Raw genomic sequence first — 26,024 nt, 5'->3', positions numbered from 1 at the left:
GCGCTTTTCACAAACGGAGACTGAAATGATTGCAGTGACCTTTGTGCACCCGGTAACTACAGCACAATCGTTACAGGTAATGGCCGAGGCCAGCCAAGGCGTACGACCTTCGCCTCCTCGTCGTCGTGAGATAAGGGCGCGTGAGGGAGCGTCGCTCCCCTTCTTTAAGCCGGCCAAAATACGCGTAGGAGATAAGAGTGGGCGCGGCCACATGATGTTGCGACGCGCGCTGATTGCGCCATCTAGCTGGTATTTATAAAAAAAACAATTCCCTCATGAGATGCTCCTGAGCAGCGGTAAGTGGTAGATATAAATAGCGTGCCATTTGAACTTTACAAGGATATGCGCCGGGGTGGCTCAGTGGTTAACGCCTCGTTCTCATGACGCAGAGGTGCCACGTTTGATTCCGCATGTTGGAGTGCTTTTTTGTTTATTTTTTTCTTTCTTGAGTTTTCATATGTATTGATTGATTGATTGATTGATTGATTTGTCGGGTGTAACGTCCCAAACCACCTTATGATTATGAGAGACGCCGTAGTGGAGGGCTCCGGAAATTTTGACCACCTGGGGTTCTTTAACGTGCACCCACATCTTACCACACGGGCCTACAACATTTCCGCCTCCATCGGAAATTCAGCCGCCGCTGCCGGGATTCAATCCCGTGACCTGCAGGTCAGCAGCCGAGTACCTTTGCCACTAGACCATAGCGGCGGGGAGATTTCATATGTATAGATACGTGTACTTATACGGTGCATGACATCGACGGCGGCGGCAAAAGTAAGCCGAGGGAGTTCATATAATTGCTATCGCAAAAAAAGGCAGCATATTCGCGGGTCAGTGATGGACAGTGGTGCGAAGCTAGTTGCGCACGCCACTGCCTCACCGCTTCGGCCTCCCGTTCTCGCACGCCAGGATCATGCCAGCGCCGCTGCGCAGCTTCACGGCACGTTTGTGCCTCACGCGCTCGCACATCGGGGTTCCGTCTTCGGGCGCGAGCCACCACCGCCTTGTGCGTATCATACTTTTTAGCGGCAAACCGTGAATCATCCGCTGACCATGTCATTACGTCCTCTGTCTGTCAGTCTGTTTGACGCACGGACGCACATACTGACGCATGGACAGACGGACGCATAGACGAACGCAGGTACGGGCACACGGATGGACAGATGGACGCATGGACAAACGCAGTTACGGACGCACAGACGGACGAACACATGAATGGACTCACAGGAGGAGAGAAGGACGGATGGACGGATGCACGAATGGACGTACGCACGGATGGACGGGCGCACAGGAGAACGGATAGACGCATGAATGAATGGATGGACGCACGGACGAATGAACGGATGCACGGATGGACGGAAGCAAGAACGAACAGATGAATGGAAGCACGAACGGACTGACAGATGCTTCGCCCCACTCATCATTATTGACTCCCATGATATGGTGTGATTTTTATTATTTATCATACTACAAGCAACGACCTCCAGTATCGTAGCATCTGCATTTTTCAGTGTATATGCATTTTGTTATGTGTACAAGTACCGCCGCCCTCTGGGGCCTGTTAAAGTACTAGCGATAGGTGGTTACATACGACTACGACGAGACGCTCGGCCCATGCCTTAAAAAGCTTCGCTCCTGAAGAACTCTTGGTGTATACTACTTATTACACGCAGAAAATACTCCAAATTATTCTTTTTTATAGGATACTCTTTAGCAACAGTCCTTTTTAACGGACATTTATTCATCTAGCCACAAACGTTTCAGCACACTGAGATCAAGACCACAAGGTGCTTCCACAATTTGCTCGCACCGCAAAATATTTACACTCTCTTTTGGTTTTACCAATGAATGAGTAGAAAGTCCTCCCGCACAACATTGTAGATAATAAATAATTAACTAGTTTTGAGTCAACCCTGCTACCTTACCTAAGTGAGCAGTCATGCCATACTAGCCGAATCGTCGAATTCCAAGTTTGCATTTATTATTTGTATATTTTTTTGCTAGATTGGAGTGGGTCACATAATCATTGATCGTTTATTTTACTCTACTGAACCTTGTATTACCGAACTGTGTTTGTCTTTTTTACATTGTTTATGCATTAGTTCTGTCTTTTATTGCATTTTTTTTCATGCTTGTTTCTTCTTTCGTTGTGCTCTCTATTGTATACCTCGCCCTCCCCCCTCATGTGATGCCCATTCTTCGGCCCTTAGGGTCAAACACATGAATGAAACGAAACGAATTAAAGTCAGTGCACGCGTGCCACACCTCTAGCCCGGCCATGCAGGTGGCTACCTACTACTGCAACGTACTGCTACTACATAAAATGTGGACGCACGACCCACGGTTTCAAGAGCTTCGCACCTAAAAAAAACAAAATACCATGCAGTCACAAAACATGTGGTGCCGCACCGTAGTGCTGGGTTAAGATCCTGTGGCATTCTTGTCCTAAGAAGCTCTGCAATCGGTGCCAGCATATCGCGCCCCATATATGTGTGGACCTCCCACGTAAATATAAAAACTCTAAGATTGTGCACAAAGGTTAGCAGCTCTGAAATTTGTAATCCTCATCATCAAGGCAGATGCATCAACAAACGAATAATAATATCTGAGGTTCTACGTCCGAATACCAACACATGATAATGAGAGACACCCTAGTGAAGGGCTCCGGATATTTTTAACACGTGGTGTTCTTTATCGTGCACCAACATCGCACGGTACACGGGGCTCTACCATTTCGCCTCTATCTAAATGCAACCGCCACAGCTGGGATCGAACCCATGATCACTGGTTCAGCAACCGAGCACAGTAGCCACTGTTTCACTGAGGCACACAGGGCATGACTAGACTGAACAGCTGCGCTGGTTCGCAAGTAGCTTTACGGTTGCGAAGCTTTGCCGAAGTAACAAGTACGGTGTCACTTACAAGGACACTTAAAAACCAACAATTTCGCCGTACTGGTAAAGGAATTCCACAATCTCTAAAACATCACTCATAGCGCTAGACGACGCTTGGTAAGCTAGCGAACACGAAAAAAATTTGGGAGGTGGGGTTGAGAGACCACTTAAGGTACCCCTCCCTTAACACCGTGACAACGAAGCTTTTGACCACGTCCACAAGGTCCTGCATCATTTGTTCCTAATCGTTAAAATAAAACTACATTGTCATCTGGGGGTGCAAAAGGCCTAAAGTATGCAGTTACGGAAAATTTCATCAAACAATTGTTACGAATATGCTAACACATTGAAATTTTTGACGTCGAGTGCGGAGATTTCGGCACAAAACTTTCGAATAAAACAGCTTTCATTTTTCTCCTAGTAAAGAACTTATGAAGGTCCAACTTACGGCATTAGAATTCTCAGAATGCAGTTCATCTCGATAAAACAATTTATTGTTTCACTTTAGCGTCCCTATTTGCAGTAGGATTCAATGATACTTTGAAACGGCCAATGTTGAGCTCATAGTCACACGCTTTCCTACGGTACGGTTGAGGCATCTACCGAGAACTAAAGCAGGCTAGCAGTCCGGACAGTGACACATGCGAGGCCCGATTGTGCTATCGCTGCTCCTTACTTAAGGTGAAGCTCAAGACTCCTCCAGCATTGTACCTAAAGTTTTTTCAGTGACCTGTAAGAAGTCCTTTGCATTAAAATAAAAAAAACAATTTACTGCGGTTTTCTACAGACCAACGTTAAAAAGAAAGCAAGAAGAAAAATAATAAACACCAGGACTAAACTTTTGTAAAACTTTTGTGTTTTCACAGCACTTATCCCTTGTTCAGACCACTGTCGCAGAAAAAGGAGTTTTTGGAACAACGCCACATCTCTATAGCATGATATAGTGCAAAGTGACATTTTCTTTCCAGATGGAACTACAGCGATGGATATGTCGTAGGAAACGAGACAGGAACGTACTCGTTTTGTTTGGCATGCATCAACGAGGTAAGAACTGCGCCGTTTCTAATAGCGTCGAATTTCTGCCCTTGTCACAGTGTGCATGTATTGAACCCAACACAGTACGATTTTCATCAACCACTTGAAAGCTTCAACCATCGCTCGAAGAATCTTCACTAAGTCGTAGTAAAATAATGGACGAGCGCGAACGCTAACTTAAATTTGATATTTTGTCGGCGAAAGCCGACAAAATATCAAACGCAAGGAGTGATCATTACACAGTTCGTACGTTGCCACAAAAAGTGTTTTGGTAGTTTAGGAACACCCTCTACAAAGTAACAAAATGCACTTCAAGAGGACAGGCGTGAAACTGCTACTTTCAACCCCTTCGGTATTTTAGAGAGCCGACTAGCTGTATAAAACTTTGTAAGCTGCTTGAACGTAGTTTTTGTTCAGTGTTTCTTAAATTTGGAAAGAAAACTCCTTGGCATTCTAAAATCATACCTGAATCACCAGAATATCTATTTTTAACGTCCAATGCTCATTGGTGATTCAATTGGTGAAACTTTAATAAAGCCCGTATAGACCCAAACAGCACGCAATTGGCTTCTCTATCGTGAAGGGCGGGAAAGCTAAGCCTGTGATCTAGCGTATGCATGAGAGACACGTGCCCTGAGGTATCAAGTAAAGAAGAACGATGACGTTGACAGAAAGACTCTCGTGCAGTTTCACTTGTAACTGTTTTTATCCGTATTTATACGTATTAATTATGAGTTACCGTATGTATGTTCGCGAAATCCTAGAATTTGATTGCGTTATATACTCAGGGAGGCTAGCATATATTGTTAATCCCCTCGTCATCTTAGAACGAGAGGGCCTGCGAAGTTGTCTGGAGGTTCTGAAATTCATAACAAACAGTTTGGTAGTAATAAGGCCAAAGAGCAGGCTACAAGCAGCCATCCTGGCACCGCGGAAGGAAGAACTCTTGCGAGGCTTCTTGACAATAGAAAGACACAATTTATTTACATATGTACAGACGACATTAACACTGAGCGCCGAGAAGCGCCTTTACACCAGACATGACCCGCCGTAACAAAGAACACACACAGAGAGAGAGCTCAGCTGATGGGCGTCTCTTGCCCTACCAGTCCTCAGTCATGACAGCCCGTCCGCCGGCTGAAGAGGCCACGTAAGGGCTGCAGTGTCAGTGCTCGCTGAAGTCGCCGTTGTTTGTCCTTCTCCTTGGTTGTCACACTCAGTGTACACTATCACCTAGAGCCGCACACCACACAGTGTCTCGCGGGAGACACACCCCCACATCTTGGCGTGGCAACCACTCTCAGCGCAGAAGCCCACTTGGTCACAGCATGGGACCGTCCACAGCCGCAGAGTCCCGGTCGCCGTTGCCCTGCTGCCCCTTTGTCGGACGTGTCGCACGGTGCTGTATGAAAGTCACCGTCCTGAGAGGCCGGTTAGTTCTGGGTCAGTAGGTGTAGTTGGGCTTGTTCTCTGCCCGGCTTTGCAAGGGAGGTTGCTCCAACAGCACACCTACGTTGGGAGCACTCAGACTTTCCGAGATTTTCCAGGTGCAAGCTATGGCAAAGCTGTTTCACAATTTAATGCAGAAGTATACATACCCTAAGGCGGTGACCAGCCGAACTCAAACACATGCACACGCACAAAACAAATCACTCGTAGCATGCAAATTGCAAATAAACTTAATGTACTGTTTATTGTTCATCCCAATAGTTTTCCAATTTGCCCCTGGGCTTAGGGCGTCACCGTCTCTGTCGTCTTGGCTTCAGCCTAATCTCTAATGCTCCAAGTTCTCTGGAGCTAAGACCAATTTCTTTTAAGAAAGGTTCGACTTGTTTGAGAACAGATTATCACGCTGCTTCGGCAGACTCTGAGACACTGCCGCCTCAGTCTCTAGCATCCCAAACTGACCCTCAATCTTCAGTTTTGTGATAGGCAGGTAAAGGCAGATGTTTTTCGCCACCTGCTTTTTAATTCGAACCTTTCCGTCCAATTTTCATCTTCTATGTATTCGGGGTGGACGAAGTCGATTGCGGTGGTAATGTCATGCAATACTTTGTCATTACTTCCGTTTACCCTCAAGTAGCGTATGTAAGGCCTTAAGAGATGCATATTTTCGTCGTCACTACCCGTTATTGAGAACACTACTTTAGAATTGCGACATCCAGCTGCTATATGCCCTGGCTCTTAGCATCGGAAAGACAACATTGACTTTTCTTACTCAGAACAACAATCTCTTGCACGAATTTCGTTTGTTTAGTTCTCGGGGGCATCCTTTGCCGCACTACCGCCTTTCCGTTCCGTGTAATCTTTGAGTGGCTGTTTGCTGAACGAAGGAACTCGCGCTCTCTCAGTCTGGTGACTGGTGGTGTACTCATCAGCCAGCTCAGCTGTTCATTCAATATTGCTCTTGCCCAGTTTATGTGGAATTCATAAATGCATTCCCTCGTCCAAACACCCATAAAATTGCTCTAGGCATATCAAATCCGCTAGCTTGCCTCGATCCTCGTAGGCGCCTTTTCCTTTTAACCACTCCACCACATTGGCCATCATTCTGATCTAGTCGAGGCTCTGATCAGAGGACTGGAGCCAGCCAGAGTCTTGTGGAGATGTCGAGAGAGCAGCCCGGAGCTGTTAACAGTAATTTGTAATTAGAATATTTACAGGTAGCGTGATACATGATGGTAGTAGCATCACGGAAGCTGTCGATGGAAGCATGTTGGGAGCTTCCGGGGGCTTGTCGGAGCTTGTCGGGAGCACCTCAGCGCTCACATTTCATGTCCTGACCTTTCCAGTGTTCCCTGTAGGAAAAAAACAATAAAGGCCAGGAGAGTTCAATAAAAATTGCTATCTTCACCTCCTACCCCGAAAGGGGAAGGTGAAAGCCCACCTCCTTTCCAATACACAAAAGGAAAACGAAATATGTCCAGTTCGACCAATGGTGAGGAAGAAAACACTGCACATCGCGCACAACATAGGAAGATGTTGAGTCTTTCGTAAAAGTCGATTTCGTAATCTGTTGGGGCGATGGGTCTGCGACACCAGGCAGATAAAATTGTGGAAACATTGATAATAGGCACTACGGAGAAGTAGGAAATGCATCCGCAGACGGTTCTGAGCCGCTTGGCTTATTGTCCGCGGCACTCCCACGAACAGAGACGTACAGATATAACCACTCCTTCTAAGCCGTTTTGACTGTTAACAGCCTTTCATAGGTCACCAGTTGGTCGGTCAAGTTCAATGGGTTCTACGAGGAGAGATGACTGCACCACAAAATTCCAAGTAACTCTTGAGTGTCGTTGTCGCTTGTGGTTTACCTCTGGGAGTGCTGTCCCGCAAGCGTCTCATGTCCAAGCAGTGCCATGTCAGGAAGGCTGATCATAACAGCCCGTACACCGTCACAGGACGTCTCGAAGGAGTTGCAGCACCAAAGCACTCCGTAAAGACCACAAATCTGCCCCTTGCAGACGTTGACGCAGGTTGCACCAACCTCTGCCAGTAAACGCCAGAAACAAATCACGCTACACCCGAGGCACAACGAACAGAGAGCACTCAACCGACCTCGAAAAATGCCAGGTTACAGTTCCGGTAAAACTGCCTATAAATCTCCAATTGGTGCACTCACTCGCGAAAATCAAAAATCAGATAACGAAGCCATAACCTCAGACCAACTACGTGCGAAGCAAATCAACAGCCTAACGTTTTGTATAATTTCCCAAAAAAGTTCACAGCATTTCAGACACGCAGGTGCAACGGGCGATACAAAACGCAAGGAGGTAATGAATGAATGATGCCTCTCACTGCATAAGCTCTAAATGAAACTCGCACGTATATCATAAAAAAAACTGAGAACAAAACCTACACTACACTAATGCCCATACCAACAAGTATGCTGCGAAATACAAGAAGTTGATACTAAAGCTTTTACAATCAGCGTAATTATCTGTTGAAATAAACTTGCGCGCAAGACATAAAATAAACAGAAAAACAAAACCTATACTACACTGCAAAAACAGAAGGTTTAAACAGAGGCTTTTGCCTTCAGCCCAGTTCTCTGTTAGAATAAACTTGCGCAAAACCCTCTACTTGGGTGTTCGGTTTCGCTAAATGTTAGCAAACACGCAGCTAAACAAGTACCTTAATGTCTGCAGTTATGGTGAGGACGAAAAAAATTTACAATAATCAACATACTCCTTCCTCATCTTCAGATACTGGAACATTAAAAGCAAAACAAATCAATATAAATACAAGAGAAATTCTTGATATCCTTAAACTGTATGAAACATCAAGGGGAACCATTTCAGAGGGGCCCTGGGCGGACGCGCATACGACAGCTGTTAATGGGACAAATCGTGACAGAGTACATATATAAAACCTGTCTGAAACTCTCTGTGGTAGTGGCTTTTGTTCCGCGGCCCCCAAACTCCAATACAGAGGCATGCGGATGGTCTCGCATGTCCCTCGTTTGCCTCCCGGTCTAGCGGTTACCCTTTCGCCATAGAGAGGGATGGGTGATGGGTTTTATTATTCCCGAGAACGCTCCTCGTTGTTCTGCTCGGCTGTCTATTCCAAGCTGAACGTGATGAGACCAGGCGGCCACTTCAACGTCCGAAATTCTTTGCCTTTGCGACACGCTTCACGCCCAATATCATTTTATGGGGGGCCGTAGACTCTCGATTTTCAGTCCGCTTTCTCGGGATTTTTCTGCCTCCGCTTGAGGCAGCTTCGACACTTCCCGCTCCCTCTACGTTTTCACCGGCGCCTTCTTTCGAGGCGGCATGGAACGCTCGCCGACTTGGCAAGAATACTCGGAAGTACATTGCTGAAAACTCAAGGCAGCTCAACTGGTTATCCACGGTGTTATTTCTAGCTGTATGAATTTTGAAAAAAAAGAAGACTACAATCAACACTTGCTAAACCAGCTGGCTCACCATTAGATGTCTCTCCTTGATGAGAGTCGTCACCTTGTGCTCTATTGCCACCATTGATGATCGAGCCGCTGTCACTCATACTCGTTTTGGGCTGAGAAGAAGAAAACATTTTCGTTGCTCTGGTTCAGGTGGACTCCTGTCTGTAGGTCTTGTTTTGCTCGTGACACAACTGGTGGAGACGCTGGATACGTGTATTTTGGCTCTGTTGGCCATCTTGGAGACAGCTACATCTCCCAGAGCAAGAAGCAGTCGCCGCCTGCATGAATTACCCCATGAATTTGGTCTCTTGGCATAGACACCCAGAAAGAGGACAACTCCGATGACGAGCCAGCGGGTACAAACCAGCGATGCTCATGGTTCTCTTCTCACGCACGTTTTTCACATGCCACAAACACCAAAGCCGTTCCATAGAGACATTTTCGAGGATGTTGATGACTGGCTTAACCACTTTTATCGGGTTGCCAGTATCAACAAATGGAACGATGTTCGCAAGCTGCGCCGAGTTCACTTCTACTTCGAAGATTCTGCGAAGACGTAGTACGAGAACCACGAGGGTTCCTTTGCAACCTTGCAAGAGTTCAGCCGACAACTCCATGACGTCTATCGCAACACCTAGAGGAAAGAGAGGGCTGAACGAGCCATATCCTTTAGAAACCTGCGGCAGAAAAAACGAATATTCATGTTTGCCGAGGAGATTCTTTGGTTCTTTAGGCGCGTGGAACCTGCCATGCCCGAAGAAAAGAAGGTGTGGCATTTGATGCGCGGAGGGAAAGAACAGCTTTTTGCTGGGCTCACGCGCAATCCACTAACGACAGTCGCCGATTTCATTAGTGAGGCAACTACGATGGAACGTACTCTGTCTGCAGCAGCGATCGTCACAATACGCACGCCAGATCCCAGCCACCGCCTGCTCTATCGGCTCTGACAGCGAGAGACAGCCCCTCGCAGACTGCATTCTAAGTATCGTTCAGGATGAATAGCGACAGCTTCAGGCAACGGGATCCCATGTACCTGTGTCAGCCCTCGCGGAAGTAATCAGACACGAAGTCCGGCAAGCCACCATAACCCTGGCTCCTATTGCACCACCGATTCCTGAGGCCCAAGTCCTGACATACGCAGCGGCATCGCGATCCCCTGCGCCACCGGCTACAGATCCTGCTATGCAGCCAAGGTACCAGGCTATGCAAACATTCCAGGACACTGCTTCGAGCCCACCTCTCGGCTCAAGCTTTCCGAGCACTTCCTCCTATCTGCTGTCTGACTCAAGACAAAGAGGCAAGCCCGTGGCGCATCTCGGATAGTCGTCTGCTTTGCTATGACTGCGGCGAAGCGGGTCACCTATACCTGAAGTGTCAATACCGGCAACTAGGTCTCCGCGGCTTCCACCCTGATGCTCAATGCCTACGCTACGGTGAGCGCTCCGGCCTAATCGAAGCCTATCTTTGACTATATATTCAGCGACTTCGACTATTCAGCACCACCAGTCGAAATCGCCACCGCCTCGCCGATCTACGTCACCCAGTTTGCCCTCATCGTCTACCGCTCTTTTCAGGAGCCGGTCACCAAGTCCCCACAGGCGAAACTGGGAATGGCTACTTCTGGGGGTTAAGTCGCGATCCGGCGAACTTTAATAAAAGACTCTCCTTTGACACAACGACCCGACGAGAACCATTCCGATTTTGCAGTGTTCTCCGACAGCAGAAAGATCGTTTCTGCCGAAATCGCCGACTTCATTGACACTTATGCTGTCAACGCCCTCATCGACACCGGCGCCGACTATTCCGTAATGAGCACCACACTGGCATCTAAATTCAGGAAGGTTACCACACCGTGGCAAGGACCCCATTTGGGAACGGCAGGTGGCCATTTATTGATGCCTACTGGTATGTGCACGGCATGCATTTGAATACGTACGTCGACATTCGGGGGCTGTTTCCTCGTATTGTGTGTGTGCTCTCAGCCAGTCATTCTAGGAATGGACTTCCTTCGTGAATACGGCGCTGTCATTGACCTCCGTCAATTACTTGTGTCGTTCGAGGATCCTTTTTGCGCTGCAACTGAGAGTACACAATTCCGGAAAAGAGTGCTCCGTGTTACCGACGATTCTCTGAATCTCCCACCTTGAAGCAGCCTCTTTTTCAAAGTAGAATCGGGACAAGACGTGTCTGACTCTGTAATTGCAGAGGCCGAATAGTCTCACCTTATTTCACGACAAATCTGTGTTGGCCGAGGAATCATTCAGCCTAGCAACAGGCATGTTCACCTGCTGGTCACGAACTTCAGCGAAGAATATCGCCACCGAACAAGACACACTGTCATTGCATATTGTGAAGAACTTGCCGATGCCAAAGGTTTGTCGACGTTCGCTTCATTTTCATCGAATGGCCACCCTGACGTGGCCTTCGCGAGCACTCTCGACGTAAACGAAAGACTACCTTCGGCTCAACGAAAAAACCTTTTGCGTATACTCGGATCATTTCAAAACTGCTTTGCCAGTACGTCAAAGGGGTAACGGGCACCGCTTGCTCAGCATTGTATCACCACGGAACATACCGAGAGACCCATCCGACAACAAGCCTATAGGGTGTCGCAAAAACAGCAAGACCCTATGCGTGAACAAGTCCAGCAGATGCTTCAGGACGACGTCATCCAGCCATCGACCAATCCCTGGGCTTGCCAGTTGTGCTAGTGAAGAAAAAGGATGGTACGTTGCACTTTTGCGTTGATTACTGTAAACTGAACAAGGTCACAAAAAAGGACGTTTATCCTTTACCGCGGGTAGATGACTCGTTGGGCCGTATACGCAACGCTAACTATTTTTCCTCCATGAATTCGCGTAGCGGCTACTGTCAAAACGCAGTGGATAAGTGCGACCACGAAAAGACGGCTTTTATAACTCCCGATGGCCTGTACGAGTTTAAAGTGTGGCCTTTCGATCTATGCTCAGCGCCAGCTACTTCCCAAAGAATGATGTATACAGTTCTCACGAGGCTCTAATTTCCATCATGTCTTGTTTACGTTGATGACACTGTGGTCTTTGCAGACACGTACCAACACGTCCAATGCCTTCAGGCAGTTCTTCGGGTAATCAGAACAGCGGAACTTTCTTTCAAACCCAAGAAATGTCCTTTTGGATACGAAGAACTTAAGTTTCTTGGTCACGTTGTGAGCCATGTCGGCATCAGCCCAGATCCGGAGATAACCTGCGCCGTTGCCACCTTTTCCGTGCCCACAAATAGGCGCGACCTACACCAAGTTCCGGGGCTCTGTGCCCATTAGAGGCGGTTTGTCAAAAACTTTTCGAAGATAGCTGAACCCCACAACAAGCTTACAAAAGATGGTGTCTCGTTTGTTTGGGTCCCAATCAGTGCCATGTGTTCGACACCCTCCGAATCCTCCTCCAGGCTCCGCCTGTACTGGGTCAATTTGACGAAAGCATCGACATGGAATGACACACTGACGCCAGCAACGTTAGACTAGGAGCGGTATTAGTCAAGTGACATAATGGCATAGAGCGCGTGATCACTTACGCGAGCAGAACATTATCCACAGTGGAGAAAAATTCTGCAATCGAAAAGGAATGCCTCCCTGTTGTCTGGGCCATAACAAAGTTCCGCCCATACTTGTATGACCACCCATTCAAGGTAGTTAGCGACCACCATGCCATTTATTGGCTCGCGAATCTCAAAGATCCCTCAGGTCTTCTAGCACGATGGAGCCTTCAGCTACAAGATTTTGATGTCACCATCGTCCACAAATATGGGCGGAAACACACCGACGCTGACTGTCTTTCACGTGCACTGGTAGAAAATGGCAACACTGACCTTGAAGACGACGACACTTTCTGCCGTATCAGCAACCAGCTTGGCTAAACAACAGCGTCATGACTCGGAGCTCATCCCGCTCATTGACTACCTGGAAAAACGCCCTTTCCACTCTGCTCGAAGCTTTGTGCGCTCGCTATCCTTCTTCTGTTTCCGCGATTCAGTGCTTTATAAAAAGATCTTTCATCTCACACAAGCTATGCATCTGCTGGTGGCGCCAACTACGCTTCGTGGTGACATTTTACGTGCGTGTCATGATGAGTCATCGTCAGGACACCTCAGCTATACACGCACGCTGCAACGAATTCAACGCTCTTACTACTGGCCACGTCTCGCAAAGACTCTGAATTACTACGTCGCACATGTCACGACTGTCAGTGACGTAAGATCCCACCATTACGACCAGCGGGACTACTGCGACCAATAGGCCCAGTAAAGGCGCCCTTTCATCAGATTGCCGTGAGCTTGCTGGGGTCATTCCCCACGTCTTCGTCTGGAAACAGGTAGATCATGTTCGCTACTGACTACTTAACAAGCTAGTGTGAAATAAAAACACTTCTAAAAGCCACCGTAGCAGTTTGTCGTTAACAGCATCGTCTTACGTCACTGTGCGCCAGCTGTCGCCATAACTGATCATGCGACAGCTTTCACCGCAGCGATGCTGCAGGAAGTCTTGAGATTAAATGGCACAGAACATCGTAAAACAACGGCTTACCATCCGCAAGCAAACGGGCTGACTGAACGACTGAATAGGACAATTGCAGACATGCTGTCAATGTATGTGGACATCAATCACAAGAACTGGGACGCCATCTTTCTTTAGATAAGTTTTGCCTTTAACACTGCTGTTCAAGAAAGTCCCGGTTTCACACCTTTTCGCTTAGTCCACCATCGCGAGGTCACGACGATGGTCGATGTCATACTCCTGCCCGACAAGTTAGGAATCTACCACACGGTTGCCACCAAATTCGTGCAGCGCGCAGAAGACGGCCGTCAACTTGCTCGTCACCGTGTTCAATATCACCAAACCACAGACGCATGCCACTACAATCTTCGTCACTGTAAAGATATTTTCAAGCCTGGTTATATAGTTTGGGTGTGGACCCCTATCCGACAACGCAGCCATTCAGAAAAGGTTCTTTGCTGCCACTTCGGTCTTTCCATGTTCGTACGACGTCTCAGCAACATAACTTACGAGGTTCTCCAAAAAGGCACTTCGAGACGTTCCCGTTGCCCCTTGCAAACTGAAGTCATTCACGTTTCTCGGCTCAAACCATACTTTTTGCGCTGTGAATCGCCAATGGAACGACTTACTTTATTGGTAACTTCAAGTATTAATTTTTTTGTCTTTTCCTTGCATTCGTTCTAGTTTTTCTCATTTCTCATTTGAATCTTGACTACACAACCGACTACGTTATCCCACCTTACGCCATTCATTTTGCTTGCGTAATAATTTTCGTCTCTTTTTCTTTTTTTGCCTTCATGTACAGCATCAAGCCGATGTTTCTTGAAAGAGGGGGTAACGCCACCATTGATGAACGAGCCGCTGTGGCTCATACTCGTTTTGGGCTGAGGAAAAGAAGAAAACATTTTAGTTGCTCTAGTTCAGGTGAACTCCTGACTGTGGGTCTTGTTTTGCTCGTGACAATACTAAGCGCCTCTCCCCCTGGCGATAAGCCAAGCGCGTTATCATTGGGCCTTTTACAGTCTACCTCATTAGCGCTTTCTGCTTCCAGAACCTCATCAGCAGGCTCACAGGCCATAAGACACGTCAGAGCTATCGCTGATTCATCACTGAAGCAAAGACCTCTCCAGAGCACATCCACGTCGTTCTGAGAGGAACAATGCTCGGGCAGGTTCAGGGACACCACGGTTTCCGTTTTGAGCAGTCTGTAGAGCCCCTCACTCTCAACGCGGGCTAACGGCAAGCACACACTTGTATTTTCAAGTACTTGCTGTGCACACTCGCGTTCTCCTGTGGTCACCTCATTTTTCACGGAGTAGGGATTATTATTCTCAAACAATGCAGCTGAGTCCCGCAGTACGTTATCCTCGACTAATTCCTGAATGTTGGGTTTCAATTGCTCCTGATTATTGTCGCTGCTGTTCCCCATAAACGCTATGTGACCAGGCTTTTTGCAACGGTGGCATATGACCATCTATCCAACATAAACATCTGCCATTTATAAGAATGTTCTGAGCGGCTCACTTTAGACGTGGACTTGGCAGCACTGCATTTCTTTTTCTTGTCGAAGGATGCAATTCCTTTAATCGGGCTGTTTGAGGCCTGATAAACTGCTAAAGCCAATCGTCGTTTCTCGTTTACCCTTTGTTCTTCAGCCCATCTTTTGTTCTTTTGAACCTCCACCCAGCCTTTCTCGATCTCGTCATCTTCCTCCCCGCATTCCTGAATAGCGCTAATCAGCTGCGACTCTCTCTCTTATCCCCAATGTTAATTTCCAGCTCTTCACAAAGTAGCAAGAAGTCTCATTGCTTTAGCTTCGTTACCAAATTCATCGTATTCGCGAGTGAGGACTTTTTTACCCCCCGTGACGTTAGGAAGGGAACAAGTAAAGCCTACACGCATGGTAAAACATTGACAGTTTAGAACATGAAAGCTGACATTGTGAATATCTGTAACGTATGGTAGTGGTACAACAAAGCCTATACGCAAAGAAGATCACGCGCAAGTTTAGAAAACTTCAAAAAATAATACCTGGCAAAACTCAAGGAAAGTCGAGCACTTAATATATCGCTGAGGCCCGAGTCAAGCATGGGTCATCCCGTTGCTGCTAACCAGTTGATGTGCTCCGGTTGGCAGCAGCATCCAACCGCTGCCATCCAGTTGACGTAGCCGGGGTTCTGCCCAGAGGGCCGGAGACAGCCAGAGTCTTGGGAAAATTTAGAGAGAGGAGGCCGGAGCTGTTAACAGTAACTTTTAATTACAATAATTACAGGTAGCGTGTCATCTAATGGCGGTAGCTTCATGGAAGCTCTCGATAGAAGCAAGATGGGAGTTTCTTGGAGCTTCTGAGAGCTTGTAGGGACGCCTGGGCGCTATCGTTTTATGTCCCGGCCTTCCCAAGGTTGCCTGTAGGAAAAAAAACAATGGAGGCCCGGACAGTCCAATGAAATTTGCCATCTTCGTCTCCGCCCCCAAAAGGGAAATATGAAACACCTTCTTCTTCTCAATTCACGAAATGAGAAAGAAACATGTCCAGTTTCCTTATGGTCAGGGAGAAAACACTGCACACCACGCACGACACAGCACAGCACGAAGATTTGGAGTCCTACAAGAAAGTCGATTTCGTACTCTTTTGCAGTGATGGGTCTGCGGCGCCAGGCCGATCAAACTGTGGAAACAGTGGTATTAAGCACCACGGAGAACGTGGAAAATGCATCCGCAGATTGTTCCCAGTCGCTAGGCTTATTGTCCACGGTACTCCGACGAACAGAGCCGTACAGAGATAACCACCCTTTTTAAGCCATTTTGACTCTACAGCCTTTCATAGGTCCCCAGTCAGTTAAGTAAGTTCAAAGGGTTCTACAAAAAGAGACAGCTGTACCACAAAATCCCAAGTATGGCTTGCGTGTCGTTGTCGCTTGTGGTTCACCTCTGGGAGCACTGTCCTGCAACTGTCTCACGCCCAAGCGGCGCCACGTCAAGAATGCCGATCATAGCAATGCTGAATGCAAGCTCCTGAATTGTTTTGCTCGTTTCCTTTTAAGCGTTCTACACCAGCAGCAAAACTCTTCTGCAGAAAGCCGGAATTTCTTTAGCAGCACAGCCTCCACTTTGTCGTATTCACAGGCGTCGTTTGCTGGAAAGTGTGCAATCGTGTCCGCTGCGTCGCAGGGCAAAACCATTAGTAGTTTTTGAGGCCATATGTCACGATCAAACCGCCTCCTAACGCAAGCTCTTTCAAAATTTACCAGAAACAATGAAATCTTCTCGGTCATTTTAGAAGGCAGAGAGAGGTCCCTCAGAATAACTCGCATGTGTGCAAGAATCTCTGCGTTGTCTGTTCTCTGACCACTCGACCGTTTGTTCTGACTACTCGTAGCCCAAGCCTTAACTTTTCCAGCTCGATCTCTTGTCTTCACGCTTCATCTTCAAGTCTCACAGTCGCTCTTTCCTCGTCTTCTCGTGCCCTTTGCATCCTTTCTTGAGTTACCTTCCAGCTCTCGAAAAGCTCCTCCTCGTGCACGCTGGACTCCTTAACCACCGCTACCAAGTGTGCCTTCCTTTGTATCGTCACCACCTATTTTGCGACGAGAGAATACGACCATGATGATCACAATGATAATTATGCGCAGGTGAAGATGATGAACTACACAGTCAGCGCTCGCACTATTTCCTTCCTTAAGGAAAGTACACAGCAAGACGTTCATTTAGTAAGGGTACGAGCACCGGATATAAGACTTGAGGCGAGACACATAGGTGGTCTCGGTGTTACGATGACGGTGATCACAAGCCGAATGAACTGGAGCGACGTGATTATTCACGGCCAATTTTTGTTGAAGCACGGTGTAAGGACCCAGGTATGTGTGAACAAACTTTTCACAGAGGCCGCGTGTGCGAACAGGTGTCCAGAGGAGCACCTCTTCACCTGGGTAGAATGACACAACTCGACGTGTCGCAACACAACAAACATTTCGCTGGGCCTGAATGATAGAGGTGTTGGCGCGGGCGATTGTTTGGCAGTGCTTGATACGGGCAGCAAACTCTTTGGGAAGGGAAGCAGATGGTCCAGATGGCGTGGACAAGGAGCTGGTCTCTAGAACAAAATATGGTGCGCAGCCATACACAAGGGTAAACAGGCTGTAACTTGTAGTGCGTTGAGTGGCAGTGTTATAGGCAAACGTGACAAAAGGTAGTAGTGGGTCCCAGTTATTGTCATCGGGCTAGACATAGAACTAGGTTGTGTCTGAGAAAGTTCTACGAAAACGCTAGCTGAGATCTTTTGTTCCCAGATACTATGCCGAAGTGGTCTTTCGTATGCATGATGTCAGAGGCCTGTAGCACTTCATCGAGCACGTGAGTAAGAAATGTCTTGCCGCAGTCACTCAGAACATGAGGGGCGCCGTGGCGTAAGATAATGGCGTGGAAAACAAAGTCGGACACTTCGAAGGCAGCGCCAGAAAAAAGAGCTGTCGTCTTAGATGGTCCACGGCAGTAACAATCCAGCGATGACCGGTGCGTGAAAGCGGACACGGTCTATGCAGGTCAATGCCGACATACTCGAAGAAAGCAGACGGGCACAGGAGAAATTGTAGAGGGCCGGCGAGAAGAGATGTTGAAAGTTTTTGGCGCGGACATGACGAACAGAAAGTGACGTATACTTGGAAACACAAGTGCAGAGGCCAGGCAAGAAGCAGCGAGCCTTGATGTGATTGTTGGATTTATGAAAACCCAAGCGGCCAGCCAGTCGTCGAGTCGTCATGAAAAGCTTCTAGAACATGAAGTCTAAGTTTGTGAGGTATGACAGGGACTCATAGGCTACCGACAGCATAGTAAACTTGCCGAAGTAGGATGCCACCTTGAAATTTTGAACGCATGGGATGCCGTTGTAGGTGGCTGTTGGCAACACGAGTCTAGTCGATGAGCCGATGGATGATTGTACGGCAGTATGTGTCTGTACGTAGGAGCGACGTGAGCTCAGCGGACTGAAAGAGGTCATTCGGTGAAGTTAACTCGATAGCAATAAGATTGGTCACTTGCGTGGTCTCTTGGCTGGGAGGTGCCGTGGAGCAGGTAGATGCGTCATGGTTATTTTGCAACTAACAGCGTGACAAACGCCATTATCTTGGTGTCTTGGATCCGACCAGTATGTGACACTGTAGTCATACTCCTGCAATCGGAGCACCCAACGACCAAGGCGTCCTGGCTAGTTCTTTAAAGAGGACAACCAACAGAGTGCATGATGGTTCGTCACAATCGTGAAATGGTGACAGTAAAAACAGGGGCGAAATTTTTGCACGGACCACGCGATAGCGAGACATTCTTGTTCAATAATGCTTTAGTTTTGTTCTGTTAGATAGAGAGAGTACGGCTCGCGTAAGCTACGACTTGCTTTTGCGAAGCCTGTACACGCTGCAGAAGAACAGCGCTGATTCGACGCTCACTTGCGGTAGTGTGTAATATAGTAGAGGCTGTGGAATTGAAATAATAAAGAACTGACCCTGATGTCAGGCACTGCTTCAGGGTCTAGAAAGCAGCTTCACAGTCATCTGCACAAATAAATGATGCGCTTATGGTAAGGAGTATGCGCAGAGGAGGCGCAATAGGGGTGAAATCACAGACAAACCGGCGGAAGCAGGTTGCTAAGCCAAGAAAGCTGTGAAGGTCTTTAGCATGGTGGGCTTGGAAAAGTGCAACACAGCGGACACCTCGTAAGCATCAGGTTCGGTGCCAAGCTTGCTGACAACGTGACCTAACACTTTGATGCTGTGGCTTGCATACCGAAACTTCTTGGTATTTAGCTGCTGTACACCGGCCTGGGCTAGCCATATGAGTATCTCGTCTAGACGTTCTAAGTATTTCGAGAAGCTGGATTAAAAATGACGATGTCATCCAGGTAACAAAGACAGGTCTTCTATTTTAGGCCCTGCAGCGGTGAACCCCTCTCACAGTAGTTCTGGCTCTGTTGTCGTGTTGTAGGTGGTAAGACTGGCAAGACTACATGAAAACCGCACTAAACAGCAGACGCTAGTGATTCTTCGGAAAATTCAGTGCTGATCAGAGACAACAACCGCGTCACCGCCAATGGTATCACTCGACCCAATTGTGAGAAGACGCTCTTGGAATGCAGGAAGTAAAAAATCTGCAGCTGTGACGAAGTGAGGCAACGAGAAATTGAAAGCTCAAGAATGCTCAGTGTACATAAACCAAATAACGAGCGCACCACAGAAAATGACAGTGGAAGCAGCTGACAGGAAGTCCGAGCCCAATATAATTGGATGAGCGCATGTAGAAAGCACAGTAAGTAGTATATGTTGGTGAATTTCGTCAATCAGAACATGAACAGTGAACTGTCCAACAGGGTAAATTTGGTTGTAATTACCACCAGATAATAGTGAACTAGATACAGAGTTTGGACGTTTCGTAAACGATGACATAGTTCGCGACTTATGGCTGGAATGGCAGCTCTAGTGTTCACGAGTGCATCAACCGAAACTCTTTCTATACAATTGGTCTGTAAAGTTGCAGGGCACGCAGGAGGCATTGTGACACTTCGACAATGCGCAGTCTTTCCTCCAAAAACTGAAGATTCTAGTTATTGAGTGGCTGTCGAGGGGAATGAGGGCAGAACGCAAAGGCAATGTAGTATGACGAAAGGGTGACGGTGAACAGTGGTGGGGTGAGCGGGAAGAACGAGGGTCACTGTGGGACAGAGGGTGTGAAGGCGATCGATGTGACGAGGAAATGTAGGTTCCTTGAGCGTAGAGGATGAACCTTGGAGCCTGGTCAATCTCATACGAAGAATAACCTCGTCGTTCATCTGGCTGGCGCCGGCGGCAAAAGCAGAAGATATGGTCTCGTATGCCGCAGTAATAGAAGTCGGGGTGCGTAGGGTGCCAGGCAAGAAAGCATGGTTCTAATGGTGCCTTGGCTGCGATGACAACCAAACTGTCGTATGTGACGTCCGTAGGTACAGGAGAAATTGGCGTTGGAGATCATGAGACGACTTCGGTATCCGTAGGCACATGCCTGAACGCAGGGGGTGGGCACGTGCGGCGCTCGCCATCAACGCCAATTCGTTCTTGATGATTTCCCGTGGGTTATGAGGAGGCTTGCAGACAGATGAAGTAAAGCTGGAAGGAACAAGGCTATGAAGTTCCTCTTTGAATATGATGCGGATTGGAGCGCGTCGCTCATGCTCGACAGTAAGCCGAGTGTCACAGGAGGCTTATGAAAGGCGCATTGAATAGAGTGCGTGCCGGCGTTAGCAGGTGGTATTGATGTCCTGAACGGTTGTCGGGCTCTACTTGACAAGAGCAATAAAGGTGACGGAGTTAATGCTTTTTTGGACAAGATGAATGAAATCGACTTCTGGCATGTCACTTTGGGCGCGGCTGCAAACACACGCAACGGCTTCAATATATGATGTGTAGGTTTCATCGGGCCCCTGAATGCAGATAGCCAGCTCTGTTTCACTACCTCAGAGCACCCTGAAGACACGCCGAATATCTGGCGCAGCTGCACCGCGACTTCTGCGTGATCAGGAAAGTTACGTTCGTGGTTATAGTATTACGTCTTAGCGATGTCCTTGAGATCAAAGAGAACATAGCGCAGATTGTGTGCCTCATCCCTGTAATTGCAAGCACTGGTGTGGCCGTAACTGCCCAGCCATTTTTCTACGTCTTCCCCGTGAAGGCAAGAAAATATTGGAAGGTCTCAATACAAAGTACTCACGGTGTGGTGATGACGAGCAGGCTGAGCGGGTGCGTTGGGGGTGGCAGGGGGTGTGTCGTTTGGCGCCGTCACTGCTGGCAAGCACAGCCGTCGGCCAGACCGGAGCTCGAGAAGTGAGCGGTAGAGCAAGAGAAGGTTGCGTTTCCAGCACACTCCACCACTTGTGAGACGACGTCAGGTACGATGGAGCGACCGTTGTTTGTTCAGCTCAGGCACGTGAACCAGAAACCAAACACGCAGTGAGAGACTACGATGATGATGATCACAATGATTTGTATGCACAGGTGAAGATGATGAACTACACGATCAGCGCTCACACTACTTCAATCGAGAATTGTTAACATTTTGCAACGAATGCATTCATGTTTGAAGAAAAAGTGAGGGCCGGCATTTTCTCAGAGACATTGTCTTGGTCATTCTTAGTACATCTGCTGGGTTAAATTTATATATATAAAGCAGAGCTTTTATCAAATCATTTGGCCCTAACAAAACACCTAATCAATGAATCGGCAGTTGTTACTGTTAATGATTCACTGTACGTATGTATATACATAGCCTTAGCTTTTTTATTTGAGTATTCCTCTTGGAATGCTTTCGCTTCTTTATTACCAAAACGCATGGGTGCAGTGCAGTTGATGTGAGTGGCAGGTCACTGAGGCATATAAATAAATAAAATGGCTGACGTACTCTTTTGGTTGTTTCTAGTTGGTTCTCTAGTGTTTATTGTACCTGATAACAGTTTTGTCACTGATCCTGAGTTCGAAAATAGTTTTTACTTGTGAAATGAATGAAAATCAGATCACCAGTTCATGATTACGGTCAAATTTATTTTGCCTGGAATTGTAAATAGTGCCCCCCTGCTCCCAAATAGGAAGTGTTCACCACAACACTTCGATGCCGAATTCCACCTCTTAATTTTTCTTGATACAGGTCGGTCAGGTGCCATATTTCTCCTACTTTTGCTGTCACAACCTAGAAAACATCGATAATTTTTTAACTTATTTGCCGGCGTTTCACAAGCCACAATAAACGTTTAGAAACTCTAATAAAAAATTGAAAATTACCTTGTATTTTGATATTATCTTTTCCCTTAAAGCTTCTTCTCTAAGCCACAGCAACAGAAGCGTCTGCGTAGCATTTTGTGAATTTCTCAGAGTCACGAGTCCAAAAACTAGATGGGAGCCGACAGAAGAAAACAGCGTAGTGGGATGATCAGGGTGAACAGTGGAAGTGCCTCAGATTGGCTGGCCAACGTTTCGATAGGAGGACCTATCATTTTTAAAGGCGCCGTGTCATCATTGGCGTGCTAGTGTTAAAGAGGTTAGCGGTGGTCATCTCCTGGTGGTGGGGCGTCTCCCTGTTGACAATCGCCGTCATAAACGAAGAAAATATCAAGTAAAAGAAGTGCAGTCGTAGCTTCACTGCAATTCAGGTGGTAGCGTACAAAAATGATAAAGAAGAGTAGAAAAAGAAACGCAAACTTGGAACGCTGTGCAGCAAAAGTTGAGGCCACTCCAGACACGAACAAAGAAAAAACCTAAAGGTTCCGAGCCGGCAGACGGTCGCCACGTCCGGCCATCGCAAAGACTTATTGATAGCGGTTTACTCCTCTCCCTGAACACCTATGAATGGGACACACATCTAGAAAGCAGTTACAAACGGCAAACGGAGGGAGAAGCAAGTGGCTTGCTTTTAAACGCCAAGATGTCGAAGTTAAGCGATACCTGATGGGGTTTGAAGTCAAATATGTTTTGAGTATCCCCGTAGATGGCCCGCTTAGCACTATGGATTTAAGAATTTTGCGGAATGTTGGCTGACAAAATGGAAAATGGAGAATGCAAAGGAAGTGAACAACGAGTAGAGATACACACGAAAAAAGGAAGAGGGGAAGGCGGAAGGGGGTACGTAGAACCTTAGGGTAAACAGACGAAAAGTAGGTAGAAGAAAAGAAAGAGGGAGATGAAAGATGCAGAGATTTTCGTGGGTTGGCAATGCCCTAATTATGCGTGGTGTAGGTGACTTTAGAAGCGAAAAAATAGAAAACAAAGCAGTGTTTTAACGGTTCTGGAAAATAAAAACATCGTTGTTGTATATAGGTACATTCATAGCTATGTTTGAAATTGAAAAAATTAAAGGAAACATTAATAATACGGTATGCAGGGTAAGAGCGATAAAATGTAGTACCGGTTAAGTCTAGGTAAAAGTTACAGGTACTTTTCCTCGAATTCAATGTAGGTTTGTGACAGTACTCATTGTGATATTGTTAAATACACTTCGGTGCAATGTTGTGCGCTCAGTCGGGATAAGGTTAGCTGAACTGAAACTTAGCTCTTGGGGATAAGAATGTTCGTATATAAAGCGGTAACATCTAGCGTGACGAGAGTGGCGTATTGCGGTAGAGTTACATTTTAAATATTTCCCTTAATAACTCTCATTAGGTAAGGTGTATCTTGCACAAATGACGGTAATGACTTTTGAATTACACTTCATTATTGCGAAAACAGCGTGATGCCAGTACGTTTTTTGGCACTGGTACACTCTTGAGACACTAGTACACGCTTGTAATCACTGGCACTTCGCTGGGCGCACTGTGAAAAGCTGTGTCGCACTGGTAGCGGCGCTGGCTCAACTACTGTGATGCTGGTGTGCACTACGAAGCGCTGGAAGCGCTGGCATTTTCAATGGCAAGCGCTGGTGAATACTGGAGCACGCACTGTTTCAATCAGCGCACCTGCAGCGGGCATGCTTTTGTAGCGTGTGTCGTGAATTGTTTCGGTGTCGTTGAAAATAAAACACTTGATTCGACGGCAGGGAGAGATGCTAGCCTAACAGATACCGAACATACGTATATTTTGCGGCGCACGTACGTATCGCAACAACTGTAATGCACCTCTTTCGCATATGCCCCACGTAAATCAGCCATATTCGTATCATCCGTGTATTGCTGTAACGATTCCAAGTTGCAGTGTTTGTAAGCCTGGAGCTGCATGCCACTCCTAACAGAAATAGGAAATTCTTGTTGCCGCACAGTTGACCAAACGTGAATGAGCTCTCTCAATCGCTTCGCGAGGTTTCCCAGCGGAGGCGACAAAAAAAGTTGTCGTTCGATTCCGCCACACCGCATAAATGTATGTCTGGCCATGCTAATCCTTCTACTTACTTCAGGTAAGAGTTGGAAATGTTCCCAAGCTCAAATGCAGAATCTTCAACCATACCAACTCAACGCGTCGAGAGTGGTCTTACCCAGTGCCCGGCCGAGCGAGCTTTAAACCTGTCGTGCCAGCCACGTTGGTATATATGTTACCGGCGCTTCTTGCTTCGTGTACACACAACTTTAAAATGTGAGAATAACTGTGAAGTATAGTTTAGACATCCATGAAGCTAAATCAACTATTTTGTCTTGTGTCGATGTTGGCACAAGGAGCGCTGACGATTGAACATCGAGCTTTCAGCTACACAGGCTGTCACCGAAAGCTGCCAGCCTCACTTTGCCTGTACTTCTCCGACTGATATGTAACAACACGCAATTTTCAGTTGGTAATTTGGTACGCCTTCATGAACTAACCCCCCGGCTATGTCTTCAGCGGATTGTATTGTGTTTCTATAGGTGTTTTTTTAACTGTTGGTATTGATATAACTGCATATATCTGTACACAGGCACGCCCACTGTATACTGCCAGCGGAGGCCAGAAAAACGGCTGTCACTCAGCTTCTCCACTTTATAAATGCAATTCTAGCATTGATTGACCTTCCACTTATTTCAGGTGCAGTTTAGGTAACAGTTAGAAATATTGCGAAGCTCAAATGCAGAAACTTCAAGCATAGCAACTCAGCTGCTTCGAAAGAAGCCTTACCCAGTGCCCCGTCCCAGCAAGGCCTATCGGGCCACCCACGTCGGCGTACCTGCTGCCGGCGCTTTTTACTGTAGGTAGGCACAATTGTAAAGTGTAATAATAAGTGCAAAGTACAGTTTAGACATCACTGAGCCTAAATCGACCATTTATCCGCGTGTGCGGTGCCTGAACAAGGAGCGGCGACGATCGAAGTGTCGTGCTTTCAGCGACGTAGGCTGTCACCGAAAGCTTCCTTCTGAGCGCAGGAGCAGGTACTTCTCTGACTGGTACGTAAGAGCACGCAATTTCGAGTTGGTAATTTTGTACGCATTAGTGAAGTAACATACTGGCATACTTTTTCAGTGGATTGCACTAGTTATTTCTTCGGCGGTTTCTAGTTGCAGGTATCGATATAACTGCAAATATGTGTACTGCTACATCGTCGCTTGCGCAAAAAAAGCCCAATATTCACTCGTGTGCGTGGATATCTACCAAACAAGACATGTGAATCATCTGTACTTGTTGACCAGTCGCAGGTGCTAGAACCAGCTATCAAAAAAAAAACTATCGGCAGCAACAGCTGACAATCTGTGGCTGCTCCTCCAGTCAATTTGAGATTTTTTAGAGTTAAGATCTAGGTGCTTCAAAAGAACTTTGTGCTCTTGCTAATACCTGCACGTCATTCGGTGCCCGGAAGCCATTAGTCACTGTCGAATGAAGACGCAATTGTTATTTGGAAAGGAATATTGTGTAAGTTTTGACTGTGCAACTTGTAAACATCAAGTTGAATGGCATGTTCTTTGGATAAATAGTCGTTATACAACATCATAACCACGTTCTTGCGTGGCGTATTGGCTAGCGTACGCGGTTAAGGATCAGAAGGTTGCAAGTTCAAATCCGTTCAAGCGGTGTTTTTATTTTTGTCAACAATTTATTTTATTTTTATGGTGAGTTTGTGAATGCGAGCTGTTTTATTTATATATTAATTTATTTAGACCTAATAGACATCCCCGTTTTAACCCTGTGAAGCTATTTTGCGCTGAATACTGGGACGCTTCCACTCCAGCGTCCCAGTGCCCGCGCTAGGACAT

General features: G+C 46.9%; 1 protein-coding gene across 2 annotated transcripts in view; it reads left to right on the top strand.

The window, feature by feature from the left end:
- The window catches only part of LOC142803424 (uncharacterized), a 200,175-nt gene that overhangs the window by 29,979 nt on the left and 144,172 nt on the right, over nt 1-26,024 (top strand). For both annotated transcript variants that reach the window (XR_012894109.1, XM_075888545.1), the window contains exon 2: nt 3,866-3,941. Coding sequence is in view for 1 of the 2 variants with exons in the window: in XM_075888545.1 (XP_075744660.1) it covers nt 3,866-3,941 (76 nt within the window). In the remaining variant the exon portion in view is untranslated. The remainder of the gene's footprint in view (nt 1-3,865; nt 3,942-26,024) is intronic.

The sequence above is a fragment of the Rhipicephalus microplus genome, chromosome 3, assembly GCF_043290135.1.
Source record: "Rhipicephalus microplus isolate Deutch F79 chromosome 3, USDA_Rmic, whole genome shotgun sequence".
Taxonomy (NCBI): Eukaryota; Metazoa; Arthropoda; class Arachnida; order Ixodida; family Ixodidae; genus Rhipicephalus; species Rhipicephalus microplus.
Note: the sequence above shows the minus strand (reverse complement) of the source record. Positions and strands in the feature narration are given on the sequence as shown.